Genomic DNA, 27679 nt, shown 5'->3' with positions numbered 1-27679 from the left:
AACTTTGTAAGGTGTGAGAGATGTGTGTGTCATCATTTGTGTGTATAAAAGAGAGAGTGTGTGTGAGAGAAATAGGAAGGGTGTGAGTGTGTGTGAGAAACGGAGGGTGTGAGAGTGTGTGTGTGAGAGAAACGGGAGGGGTTGTGAATGTGAGAGAGTGTTTGTCAGTGACATTGTGTGTGTAATCTACTGGGCTCCACTGGGGTGTCTTCTGCTTGTGTCTGGGGTATCTTGAGGTGAGCTCCTGCTTGTGTCTGGGGTATCTTGAGGTGGTCTCCTGCTGGTTTCTGGGGTATCGTGAGGTGGACTCCTGCTTGTGTCTGGGGAGCCCTGAGCAGTTTGGGGGGCGTAGTGTGATGCCCTCTGTTCTAAAGTGACCCTGTGCTCTGTTTCCTCAGAGATCGATCATGCACGACACCACACTGGGGATAAAGGGGAATGTGGAGCAGAAGGAGAAAGAGCTGCTGGCCCGTGTGCAGGGTGAAGTCAGTCAGCAGGATTACCAGGAGCTCTCTCAGTTCCTGAGCTCTGAGCGAGAGAAGTTCCTGAAGGAATACACTCTCCTCATCTTCAAGAAAGCGAAGAAGGAATTCATCAACTTTCTGAATGAGCAGGTGAGTGTGTGAGTGCGAGAGAGGGTGTGTGAGAAACTGGGAGGGTGAGAGTGTGTGTGTGCATGAGAGAAACTGGGAGGGTGAGAGTGTGTGTGTGTGAGAAACGTAGAGGGTGAGAGTGTGTGTGTGTGAGAAACGTAGAGGGTGTGAGAGTGTGTGTGTGTGTGACAAACGGGGAGGGTGCGAGAGTGTGTGTGTGACAAACGGGGTGTGAGAGTGTGTGTGTGTGTGACAAACGTAGGGGGTGTGAGAGTGTGAGAGAGTGTTTGTCAGTGACAGTGTGTGTAATCTACTGGGCCCACTGGGGTGTCTTTTGCTGGTTTCTGGGGTATCTTGAGGTGGGCTCCTGCTTGTGTCTGGGGTATCTTGAGGTGGGCTCCTACTTGTGTCTGGGGTATCTTGAGGTGGGCTCCTGCTTGTGTCTAGGGTATCTCGGGGTGGGCTCTTGCTTGTTTCTGGGGAGCCATCAGCAGTTTGGGGGGCGTAGTGTGATGCCCTCTGCTCTAAAGTGACCCTGTGCTCTGTTTCCTCAGAGATCGATCATGTATGACACCACACAGGGGATGAGGAGGACTGTGGTACAGAAGAAGGAAGATCTGCTGGCCCGTGTGCAGGGTGAAGTCAGTCCACAGGATTCCCAGGAGCTCTCACAGTTCCTGAGCTCTGAGCGAGAGAAGTTTCTGAAGGAATACACTCTCCTCATCATCGAGAGGGCGAAGGAGGACTTCACCAAGTTTCTGAATGAGCAGGTGAGTGTGTCTGTGTGAGAGTGTGTGTGTGTGAGAGAAACTGGGAGGGTGAGAGTGTATTGGAGAGAAACTGGGAAGGTGTGAGAGAGTGTGTGTGATCGTTTGTGTGTATGAGAGAGAAAGTGTGTGTGTGAGAATCTGGGAGGGTGTGAGACTGTGTGAGTGAGAGAGAATGTGTGTGTGAGAAACAGGTAGGGTGTGAGAGTGTGTGTGTGAGAGAAACAGGGAGGGTGTGAGAGTGTGTGAGAGTGTGTGTGTGATCATTTGTGTGTATGAGAGAGTGTGTGTGTGAAACAGGGAGGGTGTGAGAGAGTGTTTGTCAGTGACAGTGTGTGTGTGTAATCTACTGGGCTCCACTGGGGTATCTTCTGCTTGTGTCTGGGGTATCTTGAGGTGGGCTCCTGCTTGTGTCTGGGGTATCTTGAGGTGGGCTCCTGCTTGTGTCTGGGGTATCTTGAGGTGGGCTCCTTCTTGTTTCTGGGGTATCTTGAGGTGAGCTCCTGCTTGTGTCTGGGGTATCTTGAGGTGGGTTCCTGCTTGTGTCTGAGGTATCTTGAGGTGGGCTCCTGCTTGTGTCTGGGGAGCCCTGAGGAGTTTGGGGGACGTAGTGTGATGCCCTCTGCTCTAAAGTTACCCTGTGCTCTGTTTCCTCAGAGATCGATCATGTATGACACCACACTGGAGATGAGGAGGACTGTGGTACAGAAGGAGGAAGATCTGCTGGCCCGTGTGCAGGGTGAAGTCAGTCCACAGGATTCCAAGGAGCTCTCACAGTTTCTGAGCTCTGAGCAAGAGAAGTTCCTGAAGGAATACACTCTCCTCATTATCGAGAAGGCGAAGGAGGACTTCACCAACTTTCTGAATGAGCAGGTGAGTGTGTGTGTGTGAGAGGGTGTGTGTGTGAGAGAAACTGGGAGGGTGAGAGTGTGTGTGTGTGAGAAACTGGGAGGGTGAGAGTGTGGGTGTGTGAGAAACAGGGAGGGTGTGAGAGTCTGTGAAAGAAACAGGGAGGGTGTGAGAGTGTGTGAGAGAGTGTGTGTGATCGTTTATGTGTATGAGAGAGAGAGTGTGTCTGAGAGAGAAACAGGGAGGGTGTGAGAGTGTGTGAGAGTGTGTGTGTGATCATTTGTGTGTATGAGAGAGTGTGTGTGTGGAAACATGGGGAGGGTGTGTGAGAGTGTTTGTCAGTGACAGTGTGTGTGTGTGTAATCTACTGGGCTCCACTGGGGTGTCTTCTGCTTGAGTCTGGGGTATCTTGAGGTGAGCTCCTGCTCATTTCTGGGGTCTCTTGAGGTGGGCTCCTTCTTGTGTCTGGGGTATCTTGAGGTGGGCTCCTGCTGGTTTCTGGGGTATCTTGAGGTGAGCTCCTGCTTGTTTCTGGGGTATCTTGAGGTGGGCTCCTTCTTGTTTCTGGGGTATCTTGAGGTGGGCTCCTGCTTGTGTCTGGGGTATCTTGAGGTGGGCTCCTGCTGGTTTCTGGGGTATCTTGAGGTGGGCTCCTGCTTGTGTCTGGGGTATCTTGAGGTGAGCTCCTGCTTGTGTTTGGGGTATCTTGAGGTGGGCTCCTGCTTGTGTCTGGGGTATCTTGAGGTGAGCTCAGAGCAGTTCAGAAGACGTAGTGTGCTGCCCTCTGCTGTAAAACGACCTTGCACCCCGTTTCCTTAGAGAGAGATTAAGCAGAGAAAGACCTGCTTGTTTTGGGGGTGTCCTGGGCAGAGAGCTCCTGCTTGTTTTTGGGGTGTCCTTGGGCGGCCACTTGCTTATTTCTGAGGTGTCCGGGGGAAGGTCAAAGGATGTATGGACAACCGTTTGCTCTGAAGTGACCTTGCTCCCCCTTTTCCATAGGGAAAGGTACTGCTGAGACTTCCAGACACGATGAAGGAGACAGTGGAGGGAAAGAAGGAGGAGCTGCTGGGCTACGTGCAGGACCAAATCGAATCCAGACAGGATTTCGAGGAGTTTGAAAAGTATATGGCTGCTGAGTGCGAGACGTTCCTGCAGAAACACAAAACAAAGTTTGGCGTGAAGGTGGGCTGTATAGTGGCCGGGTCTGTGCTAGCCGCGACTGGGGGCGTGGCCGGAGGCCTGGTTGTCGGAGGCGTTATTGCTGTAAACGTTGGGGTTGGGATGGCAACTACTGCGGGGGTGGGGGCGTTGTCAGTTATCATCAAGTTCTTCAAGACAAAGACAAAGACAAAGACGAAGTCACAGTGACAGCCACCCTCTCGAACCCCGAGCCAGACCCACAGAGAGACTATCAAATCCATTCTTTATCCTCAGGTGTCTTTTCTTCACTAGAGACCACAGGTACAGGGTGCAGACAAGGGAACCACTGTACGCCTTGCAGAGGGGTGAACAGTAGGGGGCGCTACAGCCCCAGGTGGAGTTTTCAGTAATGAGGAAATTCCTGGATATGCACTAGAGGCCATTGGTGCAGATGACTCCCTCTCTGTGTCCACAGTGCCCAACATTCTCCTACAGACCTTGATATGAACCCTGTCCAGCAGCCCTCCTGCTGTGGTGGGAACAGAAATCATCTGGATTTCTCTCCTTCCCCTGTTACAGAGACTCAAACCAGCACAAGCCCTTAAACACTTTACTCACTCAGGTGGGTTTGAGTCTTTTATATGATTCTACAGCACCTATAACAAAGAAATAATTAGCTATTTTTTCCTCAGCCCTTCATTAATTTCATTAGCACAGGGCAACTTCACTACAGTTGTGAATTGAGACTTCACTGGTGCAGGGTAACTCCTCCCCAGATCTACAGTTGTGAATTAAGACTTCACTTGTACAGGGTAACTTCTCCCCAGGGCTACAGTTGTGAAGTGAGACTTCACTGGTGCAGGGTAACTTCTCCCCAGGGCTACAGTTGTGCATTGAGACTTCACTGGTGCAGGGTAACTTCTCCCCAGATCTACAGTTGTGAATTGAGACTTTACTGGTACAGGGTAACTTCTCCCCAGGGCTACAGTTGTGAATTGAGACTTCACTAGTGCAGGGTAACTTCTCCCCAGATCTACAGTTGTGAATTAAGACTTCACTGGTGCAGGGTAACTTCTCCCCAGATCTACAGTTGTGAATTAAGACTGCACTGGTGCAGGGTAACCTCTCCCCAGATCTACAGTTGTTATGAATCATCTCTAGTGGAGAGTAATGTCTCCTCAGGCCTACAGCTAGCAGGACCTATAAGCCTGCCTGACAGGTTTTTGATCTTGGGTTCAGACAGGACTCTTTGTGTACTTCATGTTTCAGGATGATTGTGTCTTTCAGCGATAAAAATAAATAAAAACTACATATCTCAGGTGTCTGTGGGTTTTCAGTCTGACTCCAGCAATTTCCAGTCAACTTTGAAATATCTCTGAAATAAACTACAACTCCATTCTACCCACAATCCTCCCGTTTCCTTTTTGGAAAGGGCACCCAGAAGAAGCCCACATGACCACAGGAGAACATGCAAACTCCACCCAGATAACACCCCAGGACCAGAAGTGAAATCAAGGCACCAGCGCCTCAAGACAGCAATAAAAACCATGTCTTGGTTTAAGATTTAATGTTTTCACACTCCTGCATTCAAGCTGTTGTGCAGCAAAGCCCTCTCTGTCAGAATTGTATTTCAAGTCTAAGTTCTGAAACTAATTGTCTCTCCTAGAAAATCAAACTGCAATTAAAATGCTGCCGAGCCTGTTGAGTCAATTTAGTAAAACAGAAAACATACAGCTGATGTATATCTATAGACATCTGCATTAATAATATTGGGAACTATGAAAAAAAATAAAGGAGACTGGCATCCCTTGGTATAAATTGAAAAACCAGTGTCCCAGTTAACCCAGAGCAATCCCAGACCACCTGAGTGAGGAGACTCTGCAGTCAGAATGGAGCACTGTCTCCCCTGCAGTCACACTGCCCTGCGGACACAACACACAACAACACAGATTGGCAATTTCACCAGTAAAAAAAGTGAAAGATTCTATACACCTTGTACAGAGAGAACTGGACTGTACACACACCTTATACTGGGAGAACTGGACTGTACACACACCTTGTACTGAGATCAGGATTCTACATACACCTTGTACTGAGAGATCTGGACTCTACATATACCTTGTACTGAGATCAGGACTCTACACACACCTTGTACTGAGAGATCAGGACTCTACACACACCTTGTACTGAGATCAGGACTCTACACACAACTTATACTGAGATCAGGACTCTTCACACACCTTGTACTGAGAGATCTGGACTCTACATACACCTTGTACTGAGATCAGGACTCTACATACACCTTGTACTGGGAGATCTGGACTCTACACACACCTTATACTGAGATCAGGACTCTTCACACACCTTGTACTGAGAGATCTGGACTCTACACACACCTTGCACTGAGATCAGGACTCTGCACACACCTTATACTGAGAGATCAGGACTCTAAACACACCTTGTACTGAGAGATCTGGACTCTACACACACCTTGTACTGAGATCAGGACTCTACACACACCTTATACTGAGAGATCAGGACTCTACACACACCTTGTACTGAGGGATCTGGACTCTACACACACCTTGACAATTGTACTGAGAGAGCTACACACTACACATACTGTACTGAGAGAACAGGACCCTACACACACCTTACTGATAGAGCTATAGATTACACACACCTTGAACAGAGACAGCAAACACACTCTGGAAGAGCCAGACAAGCCAGTAATCAAACAAGTGTGGTGAGTCCACACTCAGCAGCACAAAGACCCACTGCACTGATTGTGTGAAACTGGGGTCCCATATCTCTCCTTCGTCTTCCTCAGGGTGGAAAACCAGCCCATCCTTCTGCTCCTTCCATTTCAAACTGGTTCTGTTCATCAGTGTGCCTGGACAGCAGCCCCCTCATCTGGACAGAGAAGAAGAGCACAGACTGCTTGAGAGCAGGGCTGGATCTGGACTGGAGCACCAGCCAGCAATACTGATCCATCACCCTGAGTGTAACTAGTACAGTCTGTACGCAGATCCAGTAATATTCACACAGCCCTGATCATTATAGATATATAATTCTCCACACTGTACACTGATCCAGTAATATTCACACAGTCCTGATCATGATAGATATATAATTCTCCACACTGTACACTGATCCAGTAATACTCACACAGCCCTGATCATTATAGATATATAATTCTCCACAGTGTATACTGATCCAGTAATACTCACACAGTCCTGATCAGTGTACAGTTCCTGCACCAATGAAGTCTCAATTCACAACTGTAGACCTGGGGAGAAGTTACCCTGCACCAGTGAAGTCTCACTTCACAACTGTTGATCTGGGGAGAAGTTTCCCTTGTCGAAGAAAAGTCTTCACTCAGGTTAGGTGTGGTCAAGTCCTGTATTCATGCCCATGCGGAGGATATAATCATGCAGATCTGATAGCAGCCTCTCATACAGATCTGTGAGTAACCTCTCCACCGAGATGAGAAATGCAGTGAGTTTTATACAGCACATTCACACAGGAAAGCTCATTCTAAATGTCCATATTAGGAGTTGTTTTTCTCTCTACCGACATTTCTTTGTGATTGACCACGTTCTTCTTAAGAAGCAGTTTCACCTTGCATACAGACAAAAGGACGTGTATAAATAAAAGGTGTGAAATGAGCTGGACATTCTGCTGTTGTACCATTAATATCAAAAAGTCAAATAATATGCTTGCAATTGTTCTTTCATACTGTGGCTGGGTGAAAGGCATTTTTCAAAACCACCTAGTCACTATCTGATACACTTTAAAAAAGGTAAATGCTAAAATTAGTCTCTGCACCAATGAAGTCTCAATTCACAACTGTACACCTGGGGAGAAGTTACCCTTGTAGGCAACCTCTCACGAGGCACCAATAACTGTAGGGGTTTGTGCATTTACTGGGACAATTAGTCACAAAAATGATTCTTTTGATGGTATTAGAATCCAACCTTGTGGGATAACTCAAACAACGCACACACATGGATCCTGTAACATGAGAATACATTTATTAATACATAAAATGTGCATATAAACATAACAGATCTTATCGAGAGGGTTAGCAGAATACAAAAGGTATATTCAATCATGAAGAGTTACAATCACCAAAAGGGACATACAGTACATTCAGTATATCATTCATTTAGACCGTTTCGTAAATGAACTTGGTTTACAACTTCTACACCAGATACTCAAAAGCAAGTACATGACTCATAGGAATAATAATAATAATAATAATAGCTTACACTTATAGAGCGCTTTTCTGGACACTCCACTCAAAGCGCCTGACAGGTCATGGGGAATCCCACTACCGCCACCAGTGTGCAGCCCCACCTGGATGATGCGGCAGCAGCCATAGTGCGCCAGAACGCTCCCCACACACCAGCTCTCAGTGGGGAGGAGAGCAGAGTGATGAAGCCAGTTCAGAGAGGGGGGTTATTAGGAGGCTATGAGGGGTAAGGGCCAATGGGAAATTTGGCCCGGACAACGGGGTTACACCCCTACTCCTTTCGAGAAACGCCCTGGGATTTTTAATGACCACGGAGAGTCAGGACCTCGGTTTTACGTCTCATCCGAAGGACGGCGCCTGTTTACAGTCTAGTGTCCCCATCGCTATACTGGGGCATTAGGACCCACATGGACCGCAGGGTGAGAGCGCCCCCTGCTGGCCCCACTCACACCTCTCCCAGCAGCAACCTTAGTTTTTCCCAGGAGGTCTCCCCTCCAGGTGCTGACCAGGCTCACACCTGCTGAGCGTCAGTGGGGGGGGCTGCCAGTTGTGAGTTGCAGGGTGATATGGCTGCTGGCTCCAGTTGATATTAAATTGATATCAACTGGCGTTGAGGTAACAGTTGAATTCTCGAGCTGTAATGCAGAATGCTGAATACTCATCCAATCTCTGTGGGTTCAAGTGGCGGGCTTGTTGCTGTGTCCAATCGACGTTCTCTGGCCCGGTGCCAGGCAAGCCTGGTGCGGATGGCTGTGTGGGAGAAGGAGGGAGAGATTCCTGCTGCGATGCGCTGCTGATGCTCTCTGAAGACCGGCAGAGTTGGCAGAGAAACTAGCAGAGTTGTGCACATGGAAAGTGACTGAGGGTCCAAGCCAGTCACACTCTTTAGACGGGAAGAAGACCGGTTCGTTCCCGATTTCACGCTAGTCCTGAATCCTGAGATGCAGCTGTCCACAGTTCCGACCGTAGTTCACTTGTTGATCAGGTGAACGTCCGCGTTGGGTTCACGAGGCTTGCTGCTGATGTTAACCTCGGGTGGATCCTTTGGGTACACGAGGGCAACCTCTGTTCTTGACTCTTAGAACAAAGGAAAGTCCTGGGACTCGGACACACTGGCTGTTGCGTGATTGTCCGAGCTGAGTTGGAGAATGTCCAGCAGGAGCCTGGAGAATGCGAAGCCCTGTGCTGCCTGTTTTAACTGGAGGAACTATGGTCGTTCATTGGTTGAAAGTCTCATGGGCATCAGAGACCCAAGTGGGGTTACCCTGCCCTACCAGTTCCTGATTGGCTGAGGATGAGTAACAATGCACTCTGACCTTAGGATTGTAAACCAACTTGGGATGAGACTCTCCCAGAATCTCCCAGACAGTAAGGCGCCAGAGATTACCATTTATGAGGGTGGCTGATGTGTCTCAACTTTGGGAGTTGTTCCTTATCAGGACACTATCGGCTTGAAAAACAACTTAAATGTTAACCAAATGGAATGGCCTCTCTGTATCAAGCACCACTGAGATGAAAGAGAGAGGGACTGGCAAGGGAGCAGCAAACTTAATTACTGTGTTTTTAATAAGCCTTGCCACTACACCCTGCACCAGTGAAGTCTCAATTCACAACTGTAGACCTGAGGAGAAGTTCCCCTGCACTAGTGAAGTCTCAATTCACAACTGTACACCTGGGGAGAGGTTACCCTGAACTAGTGAAGTCTCAATTCACAACTGTACACCTGGGGAGAAGTTACCCTGTGCTAATGAACGCTCAATTAATGAGGGCCTGAGGAAAAAATTAACTTGTACTAGCTAATTATTTCTTTGTTATAGGTGCTGTAGAGTCATATAAAAGACTCAAACCCACCTGAGTGAGCAAAGTGTTTAAGGGCTTGTGCTGGTTTGAGTCTCTGTAACAGGGGAAGGAGAGAAATCCAGATGATTTCTGTTCCCACCACAGCAGGAGGGCTGCTGGACAGGGTTCATATCAAGGTCTGTAGGAGAACGTTGGGCACTGTGGACACAGAGGGGGAGTCATCAGCACCAATGGGCTCTAGTGCATCTCCAGGAATTTCCTCATTACTGAAAACTCCACCTGGGGCTGTAGCGCCCCCTACTGTTCACCCTTCTGCACGGCGCACAGTGGTTGCCTTGTCTGCACCCTGTACCTGTGGTCTCTAGTGAAGAAAAGACACCTGAGGATAAAGAATGGATTCGATAGTCTCTCTGTGGGTCTGGCTCGGGGTTCGAGAGGGTGGGTGTCACTGTTCCGGCTTCTTCGTGAAGAACTCGATGGCTGGGAACACCAACGCCCCCACGCCAGTTACTAGCTTAACCCCAACGTCCGCAGCAATAACGCCTCCGACAACCAGGCCTCCGGCCACACCCGCAGTCACGGTCAGCACAGACCCGGCCACTATATAGCCCACCTTCAGACGAAACCCTTTGCTGTAATTCTGCAGGAACGTCTCGCACTCAGCGTCCATATACTTTTTATACTCCTCGAAATCCTGTTTGGATTCGATTTGGTCCTGCATGTAGCACAGCAGCTCCTCCTCCTTTCCCTCCACTGTCTCCTTCATCTTGTCTGGAAGTTTCAGCCGTACCTTTCCCTATGGAAAAGGGGAAGCAAGGTCACTTCAGAACAAACGGTCGTCCCTACATCCTCTGACCTACCCCCGGGCACCTCAAGTGTCCCAGGACACCCCAAAACAAGCAGGTCTTTCTCTGCTTGATCTTCCTCTAAGGAAACGGGGTGCAAGGTCGTTTTACAGCAGAGGGCAGCACACTACGTCTTCTGAACTGCTCAGAGCTCACCTCAAAATACCCCAGACACAAGCAGGAGCCCACCTCAAGATACCCCAGACAAAAGCAGGAGCCCACCTCAAGATATCCCAGACACAAGCAGGAGCCCACCTCAAGATACCCCAGACACAAGCAGAAGTCGCCCCAGAGGAGCCCGTCTCTCACCCTCCCAGTTTCTCTCTCACACACACTCTCACCCTCCCAGTTTCTCTCTCACACACACACACACTCTCACCTTCCCAGTTTCTCTCACACACACACACTCACCTGCTCATTCAGAAAGTTGGTGAATTCCTCCTTCGCCCTCTCGATGATGAGGAGAGTGTATTCCTTCAGGAACTTCTCTCGCTCAGAGCTCAAGAACTGACAGAGCTCCTGGAAATCCTGTGGACTGACTTTACACAGCACACGGGCCAGCAGATCTTTCTCCTTCTGCTCCACAGTCTTCCTCATCCCCATTGTGGTGTCGTGCATGTTCTTTCTCTGAGGAAACAGAGCGCAAGATCACCTTAGAGCAGAGGGCATCACCCTACACCCCCCAAACTGCTCAGGGCTCCCCAGACACAAGCAGGAGCCCACCTCAAGATACCCCAGACACAAGCAGAAGACACCCCAGTGGAGCCCAGTAGATTACACACACACAATTTCACTGACAAACACTCTTTCACATTCTCACACCCTCCCTGTTTCTCACACACACACACTCTCTCATACATTCCTCAATTTCCCTCAATAACATCTTATCTATCTACACAGAAACGATCACACACTCTCTCTCACACACATTCACACCCTCCCTGTTTCTCTCACACACACTCTCACACCCTTCCCATTTCCCTCACACTCACACACTTTCTCACACACTCACACTATCTCATACACACAAACGATCACATACTCTCTCTCATTCACACACTGTCTCTCGCTCATACACACACACATTCTCAAGGACATAGACTCTCCCACGCCTCCCCACCCCAGTTTCTCGCTCATACACACACAGGTTAGTGAAGTCCTCCTTCGCCCTCTCGATGATGAGGAGAGTGTATTCCTTCAGGAACTTCACTCGCTCAGAGCTCAGGAAATGTGAGAGCTCCTGACTTCACCCTGCACACGGGCCAGCAGATCTTCCTCCTTCTGTACCACAGTCCTCCTCATCCCCAGTGTGGGGTCGGGCGCTCAAACACACACATATGTACACACACTCTCACACCCTAATACTTACACCCTTTGTCTCACACACACTCTCTTACCTGCTCACTCAGAAAGATGATGAACTCCTGCTTCAGCTGCTGGATAGTGAGCAGGTTGAGGGTATGGATGAGCTGGAGGAGGAAGCAAAGGGGTTACAGATAGAGCTGATATTCATACAAGTATTCTGGAATCAAAGACGCTCAGAAACATGTTTCCAGGAATAATCTACCCTGACAGGCAGAAAGAACTCTTTAGTCTGAAGGGAGTGTCTCACACCGACAGACTGGAGGAACTGAGTCTCTTTAGTCTGAAGGGAATGCCCCACACTGACAAGCTGGAGGAACGGAGTCTCTTTAGTCTGAAGGGAATGCCCCACACTGACAAGCTGGAGGAACTGAGTCTCTTTAGTCTGAAGGGAGTGTCCCACACTGACAGACTGAAGGAACTGAGTCTCTTTAGTCTGAAGGGGGTGTCCCACACTGACAGGCTGGAGGAACTAAGGCTCTTTAGTCTGAAGGGAGTGTCCCACAATGACAGGCTGGAGGAACTGAGTCTCTTTAGTCTGAAGGGAGTGTTCTATGCTGACAGGCTGGAGGAACTGAGTCTCAATATTCTGAATGGACTGAAGACAGCAACAGAGAAAGGATTAAAAGATTTTCTGGGTCAGCAGGAAAGAGTGAGACTCACCTCTGCAGGAGAGGAAATTCTGTAGTTGCTTTTCAGAATCATATGTGCCATCTCCTACAGAGAAAATAATAAGGTAAGTGAGGCTTCACTGGGCTTAACTCTTTCTAAGACCATTCATTCTCAACAACTGAAAGAAATCACATTAGAACAACTGATGGCTGACATCACCCTGTACACACTGAATGACTTGTAGTTTACTGCACTGTACTGTGTTTCTACCATGATCTCACTGGGCTTTACTGCACTGTACTGGTTTCTACGCTGCTCTTTGAGGTGTTGTACCCTAGTGGTGTAGTGATGGATGTTGACTGATTCAGTGAATAATGTCTTACCTTGAATTTCCCTGCCAGTGTCTTTCCTGTCACGGTTGACCGTGTCGTCTGCAGGACCTGGCCAATGTGGTTGATGAACTCTTTCAGGCAGTGCTGAAACTGTTCATTCATTTCTTAGAAACACACAACAAGGAAACAAATGAGTCAACTGAAGATCCTGAAGCTCTATAGTCTTGAACTTAGACTGGACTACTAGGGGATCTAATTTTCACAGCTCAACACCGCCTCCATGTGGCTCCTCAGTGACACTGCTCTGGGAGTGAAGCTGTCTGGTTTTTACCTTGCATGGTTCCTTGTTGGCTCCAAAGCAGTTGGTCCCCAGGTAAGGGCATAAGGTGACAGCGTGGTTTCTTCTCCTTGATGATCCTCAGAGCCTGCTTGTTTGTCCCGGACTTCTCCAGGCGCTGAAAGCACAGACAGACATGTCGACTCAGGAAAGGGGTAGGATGCCAGCCCTCTGTGCTTGAGTGGAGTGTCTCACACCGACAGGCTGGAGGAACTGAGTCTCTCCAGTCTGAAGGGAGTGTCCCACACTGACAGGCTGGAGGAACAGAATCTCTTCGAATCTCTTCGTCTGTTGGTGGCACTGTTGTACCTCCTGACCAGTCTAGAGAATCAGTAATTCTTTGTCGTTCTCAGTACAGGTCAGGGCTATATATATAAGGTCCACAGTACTTCTCCTACCTGGATGATTCTCTCCAGGTGTCGGGATCCTCCAGTCTGTCCACATTCTTGAGTTTGTGTCCAGTCCCGCACCAGGAAATAGAACCCCTTTATTAGAGATTGAGAAAGATCTCATATCAGCTTACCTTACAAAGTCATGAAATCTTATCTAGCTCTATAGAAGAGCCTCTGTCACCGTCCTATGGCGCAGCTCAAGTAATAACACGTGCTTGAGAATGATTGAAATCCTTCTTCTCCCAAGAGATTGATTAGCTTAATCAATACTCTGAGTGAATTCTGACTGCTGTTATGATGCCTGCAAATCTGCTTTCTTCCAAGTGGACACTGCATGCCTTAGTAAACTGGTATTGCTCATTAAATCCACCAGCTGCCTATGAGTCTGCCTACGAGTCTGCTACATACCCTCCATTTCTTGTGTTTTATTTCAATCCTGTCTCTCCTCTCCCTGCCCTGTTGTCCTCAACAAAATAACCTCTTCAAACCCTTATAAGACAATCAGACAGCACAGAAACCGCCCTGGTCAAAGTCCCTAACAATCTGTTTATGGCTTCAGACTCTGTTTCTCTTCCTATCCTTTTAGACTTCAGTGCTGCTTTCGTCACTGTTAACCATGAGATCTTACTCTCTTGTGTTGAGACTGTGTTTGCAGTTTCTGACACTGCTCCCAAATGGTTCAGGTCTTATCTGATGCCAGGGGCTCTACTATTCAGCATTGACTTGTATCTACGTGGTCAATTATTAAGATCACATGGTCTGATCTATCATTTCAACGCTGATGATGCTTAAAGCTATATCTGTACTAAGCCTGACACTGAAGTGGCTGTCTCTGCACTGACTGTATCTCTAATATAAAAGCCTGGGTGACTCCAAATCTCCTTATCTTAAACTACAACAAGACTGAAGTCATGCTGCTCAGCACCTGTGTTACACTAAGGTAAAGCCAGTGTAGTAGCCCTATCTGTGGACAGCGCTGTGCTTGAATTTTAATCAAAATTGAAGAATTTAGGAGTGACCCTAGCTTGACTTCCTGCTCAGGTGCAAGTGATCACATTACTCCTATCCTGGAATCCCTGCAGTGACGTCCTGTCAGGTTTCATGTCAACTTCAAAATCCTCCTGCTCACCTATAAGGCTCTACATGGCTTGGCACCTCAGTACCTGTCTGAACTTTTATCACCCTACTCCCCACCTCACAACCTTCGCTCTTCTAACTCTGGTCTCCTAATTGTCTCCCAAGCATGTCTACACTCCATGGGTGACAGGGTCTTCTCCTGCTCTGCCCCAGAGCTCTGGAAATGTATCCCCAAGTACATCAGAGAATCACACTCCCTGAGCTCTTTCCAATCTAGAATCAAAACCTTTCTGTTCTGAAAGGCTTTTATTGAACCAATTACTTACTATTACTTAATTAGTGACTACTGCTGCACCTCGAACCACCTGTCTTACTTATTTGTTATTTTATATACTTTGGCATTTGCTTATAATGGTTTTCTAAAGTTAAGAACTTTGAGATGATACTTTTAAAACATGCTACATAAAACAAAGTAGTTCAAGTGAGGGAGCTGCGTCAGCATGTGCAGGCTGCAAAGGAACAAGTAACAGGTTTATTCCCTGCTGAAAAGAGAAGAGAGAAAACAGAAACGTTTCTTCTCTTTTCAGCCTGGAATTAACATATTTGTTCCTTTACATAAAATAAAGTTTATTATAACATGTTATTTTTACATGTCCAGGTAAAAAAGACATCACCTGGTTTGCAGGTGATAAAACAGATCTGAACTTTTTTCTGTTCACTGAAGAGTAAAGTTCGTACCTGAAAATGCTGCAGGTCAAAGGCGGCTCCCCCCTTTTGTACCACAAGATGCAGCAGCTGCAAACAGAGTAAACACAGGCCATCCGTGTGTCAGAGGCAGGCAGAGACAGAGAGAGACAGCCATCGGTTCTCTTTATTAAAACTGTCTGTAATTGCAGAGTTAATTATCTCTGTTTTGGCAACAGTGTAATTTACCACTCATGGCAATAATCCTGAGACAGAATTTGAATCTGTCAGACAGTCTGATAGAGACAGAGGTAATAATAATAATTGCTTACATTTATAGCGCTTTTCTGGACACTCCACTCAAAGTGCTTTACAGGTAATGGGGAATCCCACTACCACCACCAGTGTGCAGCCCCACCTGGATGATGCGACGGCAGCCATAGTGCGCCAGAACGCTCCCCACCCACAAGCTCTCAGTGCGGAGCAGAGTGATGAAGCCAGTTCAGAGAGGGGGGGTTATTAGGAGGTCATGATGGGTAAGGGCCAATGGGAAATTTGGCCAGGACACCGGGGTTACACCCCTACTCTTCTCGAGAAACGCCCTGGGATTTTTAATGACCACAGAGAGTCAGGACCTCGGTTTTACGTCTCATCTGAAGGACGGTATCTGTTTACAGTCTAGTGTCCCCCTCACTATACTGGGGCATTAGGACCCACACAGACCGCAGGGTGAGAGCGCCCCCTGCTGGCCCCACTAACACCTCTTCCAGCAGCAACCTTAGTTTTTCCCAGGAGTCTCCCCTCCAGGTACTGACCAGGCTCACACCTGCTGAGCTTCAGTGGGGGGGGCTGCCAGTTGTGAGTTTCGGAGTGATATGGATGCTGGTACTCATAAAAACAAACATGGATGCACATATAAAACAAATATACAAATCCAATCACATACACAGGCAGACACACATTGGGAAAGATGGGACTTGCCTACTCATATAGCTGTGTGAGGGAAACCAGGCAGCACAGAGCATCACACACAACAGCACCTCGAGTCATGCAGTGCTGCACTCATGCCACATGTCACCAGCAGGGGGCGAACTCACACCCCGGTCCACAGTCCCAGCTGAAGGACCTGTGATACCGAGAGGCTCCTGGTTTCAGCCCCCAGCTGCACCACAGCTCCCTTGCTCAGGCGCTGCCCAGCACATCGGGGGATAAGACCGCGGCCGAGCTCTGTACCTCCAGGTAGTCCAGGTCTGTTGTCTTCACATCAGTGTGGACGTTGAAGATCTGGGAGAGAGGACAGGGGGGGACAGGTGAGCTCTCTGGGAGGCAGCAAGGGGCTCACAGTCACCCCGGAAGGTGGGACAAGGCCCCACAATTCTCACCACGTGCGAGCTGAGAAAGACGCTCAGGGCACACAGCTTCACGCTCAGCTCCATCTCCCGCGACAGATCCACGGAGCCCTCAGTGTCCACCAGGAAGACGGCCAACTGGACAGAGGGGACAGAGACAGAGTGTTCAGAGCAGAGCTGCAGTGGTCATCTGTCCCCCCCCCCTCCCCTCCAGTACCAAGACACAGCTGGAAGAGCTTTACACAAAGGGTGGGGGGAGTGTGGAGCAAGCTGCCCAGCCAATGGCTCAATGACCTGAATCTTCCCACTCCTGAGCAGAGAACGGTTTCCGGTTTGTCACACAGATGCCCCGAGTGTGGACAAGGGGGTCCCAGGGGCTGGTGAGGGGCAGAAGAGCTCTTGTTCCTGCCTGTTCAAGATGCCTGCAGGGTCTGTGAATGACTGAGTTGGACCAGCACCTGTCTGAGCCATCGAGTCGTACCCCCTACAACAGACAAATTCCCAGCTCGGACGGTGCTTGCCTTGCCCTTCTGCGTCTCCAGGAACAGAGGCTGGCTCCAGATGAACACACCCTTCGTCATGGTCTCAGTTCCAGGCCGCCACTCGAACCCTCGCAGAGGCTCACTGTCACTCATCCTGTCCCACTCGTCCTGAGTCCACAAGAAAGGGAGCTTTCACAACCAGGGCCATAAAACGCTGCTTTACACAGAGAGTGGAGGGGGTGGGGTGCTCTCACCATGTTAGACAGCTTGCGAAGGAGGTAGTTGAGGAGGAAGGACTTGCCCTTCCTCCTCTCCCCGACAATAGACACCACGCAGACCGGAGTCTCCCTCACATCTGAGCAGAGGAAGCACTGCCGAAGCACGTCCTCTTGGAACAGGAGGGAGCCATCAGGCCTGGCCTGGACCAGCTGAATGGGCCTGCCAGGGCCCTGGAGGTGGAACACATTTAAAACTGAGACCAGGAGGTCTTTACACAGAGGGTAGTGGGAGTGTGGAGCAGAGTGCTGATGCTCACTGGAATGGCGCCTCTCTCCGATAGAGTGCTTGCCACTGCACGAGGATCACAGGTCAGTTAATGTCCACCCATCCCACGGTGTACACTTTGCACCTGCAGCACCAGGATTCCCCAGCAGGGCGGCGCAAGTGCATCTGGGTTTCAAAATGCCCCCTGTAGCCTGGTTGGCAGGCTGGTGGCGTCATGAAGAAGAGACCCAGCGTTCCATAAACCAGCCTCTGTGTCACCCAGCAGAAAACAAAACCACATCTCACCTCCTCTCTCGTGAACTCGTGGTCACACTGGATAATTTCAGGCCTGGAGGAACTGCCCAAGGAGCTGGAGCACTGAGGCTCTGACAGCAGGGGGCTCTCTACCTCCTCCTGCTCAGGCTCAGGAATCAGGGGGTCTAAAGACATGCTGGAGCAGAGGAGAGAGAGACTGAGACGTGATCAGAGCCACTCCAGAGCCAAAGACAGCACAGGACTTGAATGGCCGGACCAGCTGTCCTAGACCTGAGATGCATTTGAGTTTAAATCGTAATAGTACCTTCTCTCCGACAGGTTATGAGAATCAGAATTGCCCATGACTGCTACTGTCCCAAGTCACAATAATCCTGTTTAGACAAAGAAAAAACAGGAACAAGGTCCAATTCAAGCATGATTGCATAAATAAATACACACACTGACAGATGAGAGCAAAGTAACACACAGTATCAATCACACACTGACAGATCAGAGCAGGGTAACACATAGTACTGATCACATATTGACAGATCAGAGCAGTGTAACGCATAGTTCTGATCACATATTGACAGATCAGAGCAGTGTAACGCATAGTTCTGATCACATATTGACAGATCAGAGCAGTGTAACGCATAGTACTGATCACATATTGACAGATCAGAGCAGGGTAAGACATAGTACTGATCACATATTGACAGATCAGAGCAGTGTAACGCATAGTACTGATCACATATTGACAGATCAGAGCAGTGTAACGCATAGTACTGATCACATATTGACAGATCAGAGCAGTGTAACACACAGTAGCAATCACACACTGACAGATCAGAGCAGCATAACACAGTACTCATCACACACTGACAGATCAGAGCAGTGTAACACACAGTAGCAATCACACACTGACAGATCAGAGCAGGGTAACACACAGTACTCATCACACACTGACAGATCAAAGCAGTGTAGCAGAGTGTCAATCACACACTGACAGATCAGAGCAGGGTAACACACAGTATCAATCACACTCTGACAGATCAGAGCAGGGTAACACACAGTACTCATCACACACTGACAGATCAGAGCAGCATAACAACCAGTACTCATCACACACTGACAGATCAGAGTAGTGTAACACACAGTATCAGTCACACACTGACATATCAGAGCAGGGTAACACATAGTAGCAATCACACACTGACAGATCAGAGCAGGGTAACACAGTATCAGTCAGTGATCTTGTATCTTATATTACCTGTTTCTGTCCTGCTTCTGTCCTGGTTATTGTTGTAAAAGGTGGCTCTATAAAATGTTAAAATGTGGGGATTGAATATTTATACAAACAGCAGATTTCAGTTTTTTTATTTTTCTTAAGAATATTTCCTAATATAAAACAGTGTCACATTAAAATAATTAATGATGCATTTCAGTTCTTAGAAATATAAATATCACAGAGAACTCAATTTCAATGTAGGTTTTGTAATTCAGTAAAATGCCAGAATTGGTCAAGGGTCTGAATTCTTTTGAAAGGTCCTGTATATGTAGAAATAATTCATACTTGTACATTCTTCATTCCTAGGCAGAATTTCCAATAACCCCTTGTAATATCAAGGCCTGTCATCCTTTTTAACTTTTTTTTCACACCTTTTTTTCTACCTTCACAATTACATCAGTGAATTTTAGCCTGAAGTTGTTTTGGTCATTACTCACGGCAACACTGCATTAGAAAAAAAACATTTAATTTCTACAGTACTTACATCTGTGACAAATCAGTCCAGGTTGTAGTCATGTGTGTAACTATTATGAAAAAGGTTTTGTTTTTTTTCATGTTTTTCAAGCATTCACTTCAAAATATGTTTTTGTCAGATTACTTTATGTACTTTATAACGACTGTATAACACAATTAAAACACCTGTAGAAAGCTTCACAGCCGAAATGTTGTGTGTTTTCTTTCTTCTGTTTTCAGCAGAGAATAAACCTATTACTTCTTCCAAAGCACTTCATTGCCGACAACACCGCTGTATGCCACACTGTTCGTGCATTGATCAATAAATAAACCCTGATTGATTGATTGATTTCAATTAGAACACGTCAATAAATATCGCAGTGGATGAATACAACCTTACCAGCTGTTCCAACACTCCTGGTGATTCCTGAAGACTCACAATACCTCACAAATCCGTAACGTCTGGCCTCAGGTCATCGACTCAGCCACCTCCTCCCTCAGTTTGTTAATTAATTCACCCGATTCTCACGGGTCGGTTTCTGATTGGATCAACCACACGTTTCCTTTTATCCGAAATGACCGTAAAATCTCTGGGAGAACCAACTCCAACACGGGTGGGTACAGCAGGAGAAGAGACTTTTTTTTTACTCTGTTTTCTGTTGATAACCCACCATTTAATTCTTCTTGATGCTGGCGGTGAAGACGCAGCTGCTGTTCAACAGCTTGCAAGCTCCTGAACTGACCGCACAGCACAAGCAGGAAGGTGCAGCAGGAAGCACAGAGCAACAACAAAAAAACAAAGACGTCAAATCGAAAGGTGGAAGTTGTTTTGTTTTAAATGAGATGGGAAAGTTTCAGATCTGGTTGAAAACTTGGTCTGCGTAAGCCGTTCAACCCCTGAAATGTTTCAATTGCAGCAGCGTGAGGGATGCCAGGCCCACAGAACAACGCGGTGTACAGATACGGATCAGCAGGGCTAAAACTAAAGTAATTTTCTGTTTTCAGGCAATATTTCCTGTGTTTGTTGTGGATGGGCAAATACTGTGAGCTATGAAGGACCATGTGCACACTGCCCTTATTAATTCAATTCAATTTATTTTTATATAATATAATCACAACAAGGTTGCCCCAAGGCGCTTAACGATACAATTGACGATACATTTTGTCAATACTGTCCGATCAGACAGCGTCAATTCTCCGACAGGAATGGGATGGTCGTTTTCAACAGGTGCGTACATCGCCCAGCGTCACGGGCTAACCAAATACATCCAGAAAGTGTCTTAATATCCAAAATCTGAAGTTAAAAAAAAATCGCTCCGTTTTAGGGGTCTTGCGAGATGGTGTGTGGCATTTCAACACAAATCGTCAACCTTAACATTCAATGAGTAAAGTTGTCGCATAAATCGGTCTACAGGTGGTGATCATCTGGAACATTTAAAACGACACAAGCTTCCCCTTCAAGAGTGCGGCTTCATCGCTCTGCTCTCCTCCCCACTGAGAGCTGGTGTGTGGGGAGCGTTCTGGCGCACTATGGTTGCCGTCACATCATCCAGGTGGGGCTGCACACTGGTGATGGTAGTGGGATTCCCCATGACCTGTAAAGCGCTTTGAGTGGAGTGTCCAGAAAAGCGCTATATAAGTGTAAGCAATTATTATTATAATTGTAAGCTGTAGAACTGGGTCGAGTCACACACAGTCTTCCATCTAGATTAAATGTTGTACTGCACATGATCTGCTGGTGTCCACTGTTCCATTTTTGTTTTGTTGCTATACAATAAGAGATTGTACTGAACGCATTATGCATTTCTGTACTAAATCCTATCCATCTATCGCCCTACACTGTGACAAAGACCTACAAGAAACACTCCTTAGAGCTCTTGCTGGCACAGCGTCTTAACAAAACTTGAAAAATGTGAAGATTCCTCAGGACAGGAACTAGGGGATCTGTGTGGAGCTGGACTAGGCTGAGGCCTGGGTGGGGGGGGGACAGGACAGAGGTTGCTGGAGTGTCAAAGTACAGGTGTATTCTGGGAAAGCTCATCGGTCAAGCCCAGTGGAGAAGTGTTCTCCGAACCACAGGCCAGGCAAGAGCCACCAGTGTCTGGAGGAGTGGGGGTATCACCAGACGAGATGGCAGCTACAGAGGATCTTATGAAGAGTGAACACACTGATGATTCTGAGAAATGACAGCACTTCTGAGAGATAACAGGGTGAGAGGTGTGGAGACGTGCAGGAACACAGGCCTGGGGGCCTCAGTACAGTAACCCATGGAAACCACAGAAGGATGTGCTGCACGCTGAGCTTCCTTTCTTCTGAGAATGAAAGTGAAACAGGAGAGGTGTGTGACAGTTATAAGCTTGCTGTCTCGCATTCAGCCTTTCGTAGTTTACAATCTTATTGAAAGCCCCGCACTTGTCTAGTTTTAAATGTAACCTTCCAGGTGATCTCTGGTTTTTGATTTAATCTAAATCTGTTTGCATTTAACCCTTTATTGCACAATTATTTCTCTTATTTGATCACTCAATACACTTTATATTGCAACAAAAGACTGGTGCCTTTTGTGCTATAATCTTATGTGTTAAAATAGAAATACATTTTATTTTACTTCATTATAACTGCATGCATTATTCATACAAACATTACACTGCAGAAGTAAAATGTGACTAAATAAGTTCAGTCGGCTTGATAAATTAAAAGTGGGTGAATAAAGTGACTATGGCTGATGGACGTTACAGGAACAAATGAAGGAGTATTTATAAATGTTATAAATAAGACATCTCACAATAGTAAACATGCTAAGAAAATATCAAACTATCACCAAATATAAGCGTTCTCTTAGTGTTAGTTGAAAGACCAATGTCCCAGTTAACCCAGAGCAGTCCCAGACAGCCTGAGTGAGGAGACCCTGCAGTCAGACTGGAGCACTGTCTCCTCTGCAGTCACACTGCACCGTGTATTAAACTAGTCTTATCTGTGACCACCCCTCCCACTGAGACAAAGCCAATCTTACAAGATTTTGCAGATGTCTTTACAGGAATTGGGCTTTTTGCAGGTGAATGCACTATCCACCTCAAACCAAATGCAGTTCCTGTAGTATACCCACCGAGACGCATACCTCATGCACTGCGGAGCCGTCTTAAGGAGGAGTCGCACAACATGGAGAAGTCCGGCATCATTGCCAGAGTCACAGAGCCAATGGAATGGGTTAATGCACTTGTGGTGGTGGAGAAACCTCGCACGGGTAAACTCCGAGTATGCCTTGATCCAAGGGATCTGAACAAGGCTTTCAAACGTCCACACTACCCCTTGCCGACGTTTGAGGACATTACACCAAAGTTGGCTGGAGCGCGCTATTTCAGTGTCCTGGATGCTAGGTCAGGTTATTGGGCTGTCAAGCTCACAGAAGAGTCATCAAAACTAACCACGTTCAACACGTTCAACAGATTCCTACGCCTGCCCAGCTCAAGACGAGTTTCAGCGGAAGATCCATGAGACATGTGAAGGCCTCGAAGGTGTGACAACGATTGTTGATGACTTCTTGGTCTATGGGAGAACCAAGGAGGAACACGACAGGGACCTTCGCACTATGCTACAACGGTCCCGAGAGCGAGGAGTCCGACTCAACCCAGAGAAAAGCACGATCTGCGCCACTGAAGTCAGCTACTTTGGACATCTCCTCACCGTGGATGGATGAGTACAAGGTGTGTGTAGAGTCCAGATCTCTCAGTACAAGGTGTGTGAAGAGTCCTGTTCTCTCAGTACAAGGTGTGTGTAGAGTCCAGATCTCTCAGTACAAGGTGTGTGAAGAGTCCTGTTCTCTCAGTACAAGGTGTGTGTAGAGTCCTGTTCTCTCAGTACAAGGTGTATGTAGAGTCCTGTTCTCTCAGTATGATGTGTGTAGAATCTTTCACTTTATTTTACTGGTGATGTTGCCAAGCTGTGTTCTATTGTGTTGTGTCCGCAGGTCAGTGTGACTGCAGAGGACACAGTGCTCCAGTCTGACTGCAGGGTCTCCTCACTCAGGCTGTCTGGGATTGCTCTGGGAATACTGGGACACTGGTCTTTCAACTTAAACCAATAGATTACTGTCTCCTTTCTTTTTATCATAGTTCCCAATATTATGAATGCAGATGTTTATATATATATATGCATCAGCTGTATGTTTTCTGTTTGACTAAATTGACTCAACAAGCTCGGCAGCATTTTAATTGCAGTTTGATTTTCTAGAAGAGACAATTTGTTTCAGAACTTAGACTTGAAATACAATTCTGGCAGAGAGGGCTTTGCTGCACAACAGCTTGAAGGCAGCAGTGTGAAAACATCAGATCTTAAACCAAGCCGTTGTTAGTATTGCTGTCTCATGGCTCTGGTGCCTTGGTTTCAGTTCTGGTCCTGGGGTGTTATCTGGGTGGAGTTTGCATGTTCTCATGTGGTCATGTGGGCTGCTTCTGGGAGGATTGTGGGTAGAATGGAGTTGTAGTTTATTTCAAAGATAGGTGAGTGGAAATTGCTGGAGTCAGACTGAAAACCCAAAGACACCTGAGATATGTAGTTTTTATTCATTTTAATCTCTGAAAGGCACAATCATCCTGAAACATGAAGTAAACAAAGAGTCTTGTCTGAACTCGAGTTCAAAAACCTGTCAGGCAGGCTTATAGGTCCTGCTAGCTGTAGACCTGAGGAGACGTTACTCTCCACTATTGAGGATTCATAACAACTGTAGATCTGGCGAGACGTTACCCTGCACCAGTGAAGTCTCAGTTCACAACTGTAGATCTGGGGAGAAGTTACCCTGCACCAGTAAAGTCTCAGTTCACAGCTGTAGACCTGGGGAGAAGTTACCCTGTACCAGTGAAGTCTCAATTCATAACTGTACACCTGGGGAGACGTTACCCTGCACCAGTGAAGTCTCAATTCACAACTGTAGATCTGGGGAGAAGTTACCCTGCACCAGTGAAGTCTCAATTCACAACTGTAGATCTGGGGAGAAGTTACCCTGCACTGGTGAAGTCTTAATTCACAACTGTAGATCTGGGGAGAAGTTACCCTGCACCAGTGAAGTCTCAATTCACAACTGTACACCTGGCTAGAAGTTACCCTGCACCAGTGAAGTCTCAATTCACAACTGTAGACCTGGGGAGAGGTTACCCTGCACCAGTGAAGTCTCAATTCACAACTGTAGATCTGGGGAGAAGTTACCCTGCACCAGTGAAGTCTCAATTCACAACTGTAGATCTGGGGAGAAGTTACCCTGCACCAGTGAAGTCTTAATTCACAACTGTAGATCTGGGGAGAAGTTACCCTGCACCAGTGAAGTCTCAATTCACAACTGTAGATCTGGGGAGAAGTTACCCTGCACTGGTGAATTCTCAATGCACAACTGTAGACCTGAGATGAAGTTACCCTGCACCAGTGAAGTCTCAATTAATGAAGGCCTGAGGAGAGAATGAACCTGGACTAGCTAATTAGGTCTCAATTAACAAGCTTGTGTTTGTGTATTTCTTTGTTATAGGTGCTGTGACTCTCTGTAGAGTCATATAAAAGACTCAAACCCACCTGACTGAGCAAAGTGTTTAAGGGCTTGTGCTGGTTTGAGTCTCTGTAACAGGGGAAGGAGAGAAATCCAGATGATTTCTGTTCCCACCACAGCAGGAGGGCTGCTGGACAGGGTTCATATCAAGGTCTGTAGGAGAATGTTGGGCACTGTGGACACAGAGAGGGAGTCCTCAGCACCAATGGCCTCTAGTGCATGTCCAGGAATTTCCTCATTACTGAAAACTCCACCTGGGGCTGTAGCGCCCCCTACTGTTCACCCCTCTGCACGGCGCACAGTGGTTCCCATGTCTGCACCCTGTACCTGTGGTCTCTAGTGAAGAAAAGACACCTGAGGATAAAGAATGGATTCGATAGTCTCTCTGTGGGTCTGGCTCGGGGTTCGAGAGGATGGGTGTCACTGTGACTTCGTCTTTGTCTTTGTCTTTGTCTTGAAGAACATGGCGAAGGCTGACAATGCCCCCACCCCCGCACTAGTTGCCACCCCAACCCCAGTGTTTACTGCCATAACGCCTCCGACAACCAGGCCTCCAGCCGCGCCCGCAGTCGCGGTCAGAACAGACCCGGGCACTATACAGCCCACCTTCACGCCAAACATGATGTCGTGTTTCTGCAGGAACTTCTTACGCTCAGCAGCCATAAACTCTTTATACTCCTTGAAATACGATTCAATTTGGTCCGGCACGCAGTCCAGCAGCTCCTTCTCCTTTCTCTCCACTGTCTCCTTCATCGTGTCTGGACGTGTCAGCAGTACCTTTCCCTATGGAAAAGGGGGAGCAAGGTCACTTCAGTGCAAACGGTCGTCCCTACGTCCTCTGACCTTCCCCCGGACACCTCAGAAATAAGCAAGTGGCTGCCCAACGACACCCCAAAAACAAGCAGAAGCTCGCTGCCCAGGACACCCCAAAAACAAGAAGGTATTTCTCTGCTTGATCTCTCTCTAAGGAAACGGGGTGCAAGGTTGTTTTACAGCAGAGGGCAGCACACTACGTCTTCTGAACTGCTCAGAGCTCACCTCAAGATACCCCAGACACAAGCAGGAGCCCACCTCCAGGTACCCCAGACACAAGCAGGAGCCCACCTCCAGGTACCCCAGACACAAGCAGGAGCCCACCTCAAGAGACCCCAGAAACCAGCAGGAGCCCACCTCAAGAGACCCCAGACACAAGCAGAAGACACCCCAGTGGAGCCCAGTAGATTACACACACACACGACACTGACAAGCACTCTCTCACATTCTCACACCCTCCCCGTGTCTCACACACACACACTTTCTCTCTTATACACACAAACGATCACACACACTCTCTCACAGCTTCCAAGTTTCTCTCCCACACTCTCTCACACCCTTCCCATTTCTCACACAAACACACACACACTCACCTGCTCATTCAGAAAGTCGGTGAATTCCTTCTTTGCCCTCTCGATGATGAACTTCTGTCTCTCAGAGCTCAAGAACTGTGAGAACTCCTGGAAATCCTGTGGACTGACTTCACCCTGCACACGGGTCAGCAGCTCTTTCTCCTTCTGCTCCACATTCCCCTTTATCCCCAGTGTGCTGTTGTGTATGATCGATCTCTGAGGAAACAGAGCACAGGGTCACTTTAGAGCAGAGGGCATCACACTACGTCCCCCAAACTTCTCAGGGCTCCCCAGAAACAAGCAGGAGCCCACCTCAAGATACCCCAGACACCAGCAGGAGCCCACCTCAAGATACCCCAGAAACCAGCAGGAGCCCACCTCAAGATACCCCAGAAACCAGCAGAAGACACCCCAGTGGAGCCCAGTAGATTACACACACAGTTACTGACAAGCACTCTCTCACACTCTCACACCCTCCCCGTTTCTGTGGTTTCCGTGGGTTTCTTCTTCTGTACTGAGGCCCCCAGGCCTGTGTTCCTGCACGTCTCCACACCTCTCACCCTGTTATCTCTCAGAAGTGCTGTCATTTCTCAGAATCATCAGTGTGTTCACTCTTCATAAGATCCTCTGTAGCTGCCATCTCGTCTGGTGATACCCCCACTCCTCCAGACACTGGTGGCTCTTGTCTGGCCTGTGGCTCAGAGAACACTTCTCCACTGGGCCTGACCGCTGAGCTTTCCCAGAATACACCTGTACTGTGACACTCCAGCAACCTCTATCCTGTCCCCACCCCCCCCAGGCCTCAGCCTAGTCCAGCTCCACACAGATCCCCTGGTTCCTGTCCTGAGGAATCTTCACATTTATCAAGTTTTGTTAAGACGCTGTGCCAGCAAGAGTGTTTCTTGTAGGTCTTTGTCACAGTGTAGGTCGATAGATGGAATAAATGTTTGGATTTTAGTACAGAAATGCATAATGCGTTCAGTACAATCTCTTATTGTATAGCAACAAAACAAAAACGGAACAGTGGACACCAGCAGATCAAGTGCAGTACAACATTTAATCTAGATGGAAGACTGTGTGTGACTCGACCCAGTTCTACAGCTTACAATTATAATAATAATTGCTTACACTTATATAGCGCTTTTCTGGACACTCCACTCAAAGCTCTTTACAGGTCATGGGGAATCCCACTACCGCCACCAATGTGCAGCCCCACCTGGATGATGCGACAGCAGCCATAGTGCGCCAGAACGCTCCCCACACACCAGCTCTCAGTGGGGAGGAGAGCAGAGGGATGAAGCCGCACTCTTGAAGGGGAAGCTTGTGTCGTTTTAAATTTTCTAGATGATCACCAACTGTAGACCGATTTATGCGACAGCTTGACTCATTGAATTTTAAGGTTGACGATT

General features: G+C 47.7%; 3 protein-coding genes across 41 annotated transcripts in view; 1 reads left to right on the top strand and 2 right to left on the bottom strand.

The window, feature by feature from the left end:
• Nucleotides 1-27679, bottom strand: part of LOC148662626 (uncharacterized) — a 783119-nt gene that overhangs the window by 688216 nt on the left and 67224 nt on the right. For all 11 annotated transcript variants that reach the window (XR_015936828.1, XR_015936829.1, XR_015936827.1 and 8 more), the window contains exons 19-20: nt 26292-26486; nt 10661-10876 (exon numbers count right to left, since the gene is read on the bottom strand). Coding sequence is in view for 5 of the 11 variants with exons in the window: in XM_088632182.1 (XP_088488308.1) it covers nt 10661-10876; nt 26292-26486 (411 nt within the window). In the remaining 6 variants the exon portion in view is untranslated. The remainder of the gene's footprint in view (nt 1-10660; nt 10877-26291; nt 26487-27679) is intronic.
• LOC148662628 (uncharacterized) overlaps nt 1-27679 on the top strand; it is a 224638-nt gene that overhangs the window by 166341 nt on the left and 30618 nt on the right. For 5 of the 22 annotated variants that reach the window (XM_088632173.1, XM_088632172.1, XM_088632171.1 and 2 more), the window contains 4 exons: nt 399-614; nt 1148-1363; nt 2018-2233; nt 3209-4155. The exons of 1 other annotated variant lie outside the window; for it this stretch is intronic. In XM_088632173.1, the coding sequence (XP_088488299.1) occupies nt 399-614; nt 1148-1363; nt 2018-2233; nt 3209-3577 (1017 nt within the window). In that variant the 3' untranslated portion in view covers nt 3578-4155. Of the gene's footprint in view, nt 1-398; nt 615-1147; nt 1364-2017; nt 2248-3208; nt 4158-27679 lie in introns of those variants that run through there. 16 more of the 22 variants (XM_088632164.1, XM_088632175.1, XM_088632163.1 and 13 more) reach the window with 9 other exon arrangements.
• On the bottom strand, nt 16492-20090 carry LOC148662630 (atlastin-1-like). Of its 8 annotated transcripts, none has more exons than XM_088632316.1 (6): nt 19387-19749; nt 18885-18931; nt 17940-18006; nt 17666-17810; nt 17131-17325; nt 16492-17044 (listed from the first exon to the last, which is right to left on the bottom strand). In XM_088632316.1, exons 3-6 carry the CDS (start codon nt 17975-17977, stop codon nt 16808-16810), a joined length of 615 nt encoding a protein of 204 aa, XP_088488442.1. In that variant the 5' UTR covers nt 17978-18006; nt 18885-18931; nt 19387-19749; the 3' UTR covers nt 16492-16807. The 8 variants fall into 8 exon arrangements, with proteins under 8 accessions (XP_088488442.1, XP_088488445.1, XP_088488444.1 ...); XM_088632319.1 differs by lacking the exon at nt 19387-19749 and adding an exon at nt 19756-20090 and having other exon boundaries at nt 16592-17044; nt 17131-17314; nt 17694-17810; XM_088632318.1 differs by lacking the exon at nt 19387-19749 and adding an exon at nt 19756-20089 and having other exon boundaries at nt 16593-17044; nt 17705-17810.

The sequence above is a fragment of the Lepisosteus platostomus genome, chromosome 5 (assembly GCF_059453375.1).
Source record: "Lepisosteus platostomus isolate fLepPlt1 chromosome 5, fLepPlt1.hap1, whole genome shotgun sequence".
Lineage (NCBI taxonomy): Eukaryota > Metazoa > Chordata > Actinopteri > Semionotiformes > Lepisosteidae > Lepisosteus > Lepisosteus platostomus.
Note: the sequence above shows the minus strand (reverse complement) of the source record. Positions and strands in the feature narration are given on the sequence as shown.

Bases quoted from the DNA above. Each gene is read 5' to 3' on its own strand.
- LOC148662630 (XM_088632317.1), bottom strand. From the start codon at position 17,977: ATGGGCAATTCTGATTCTCATAACCTGTCGGAGAGAAG. The intron at 17,811-17,939 runs GTACTATTACGA...CCTCTGCTCCAG, and splicing joins CATAACCTGTCGGAGAGAAG to CATGTCTTTAGACCCCCTGA. The intron at 17,326-17,665 runs GTGAGATGTGGT...TTCCACCTCCAG, and splicing joins ACGAGTTCACGAGAGAGGAG to GGCCCTGGCAGGCCCATTCA.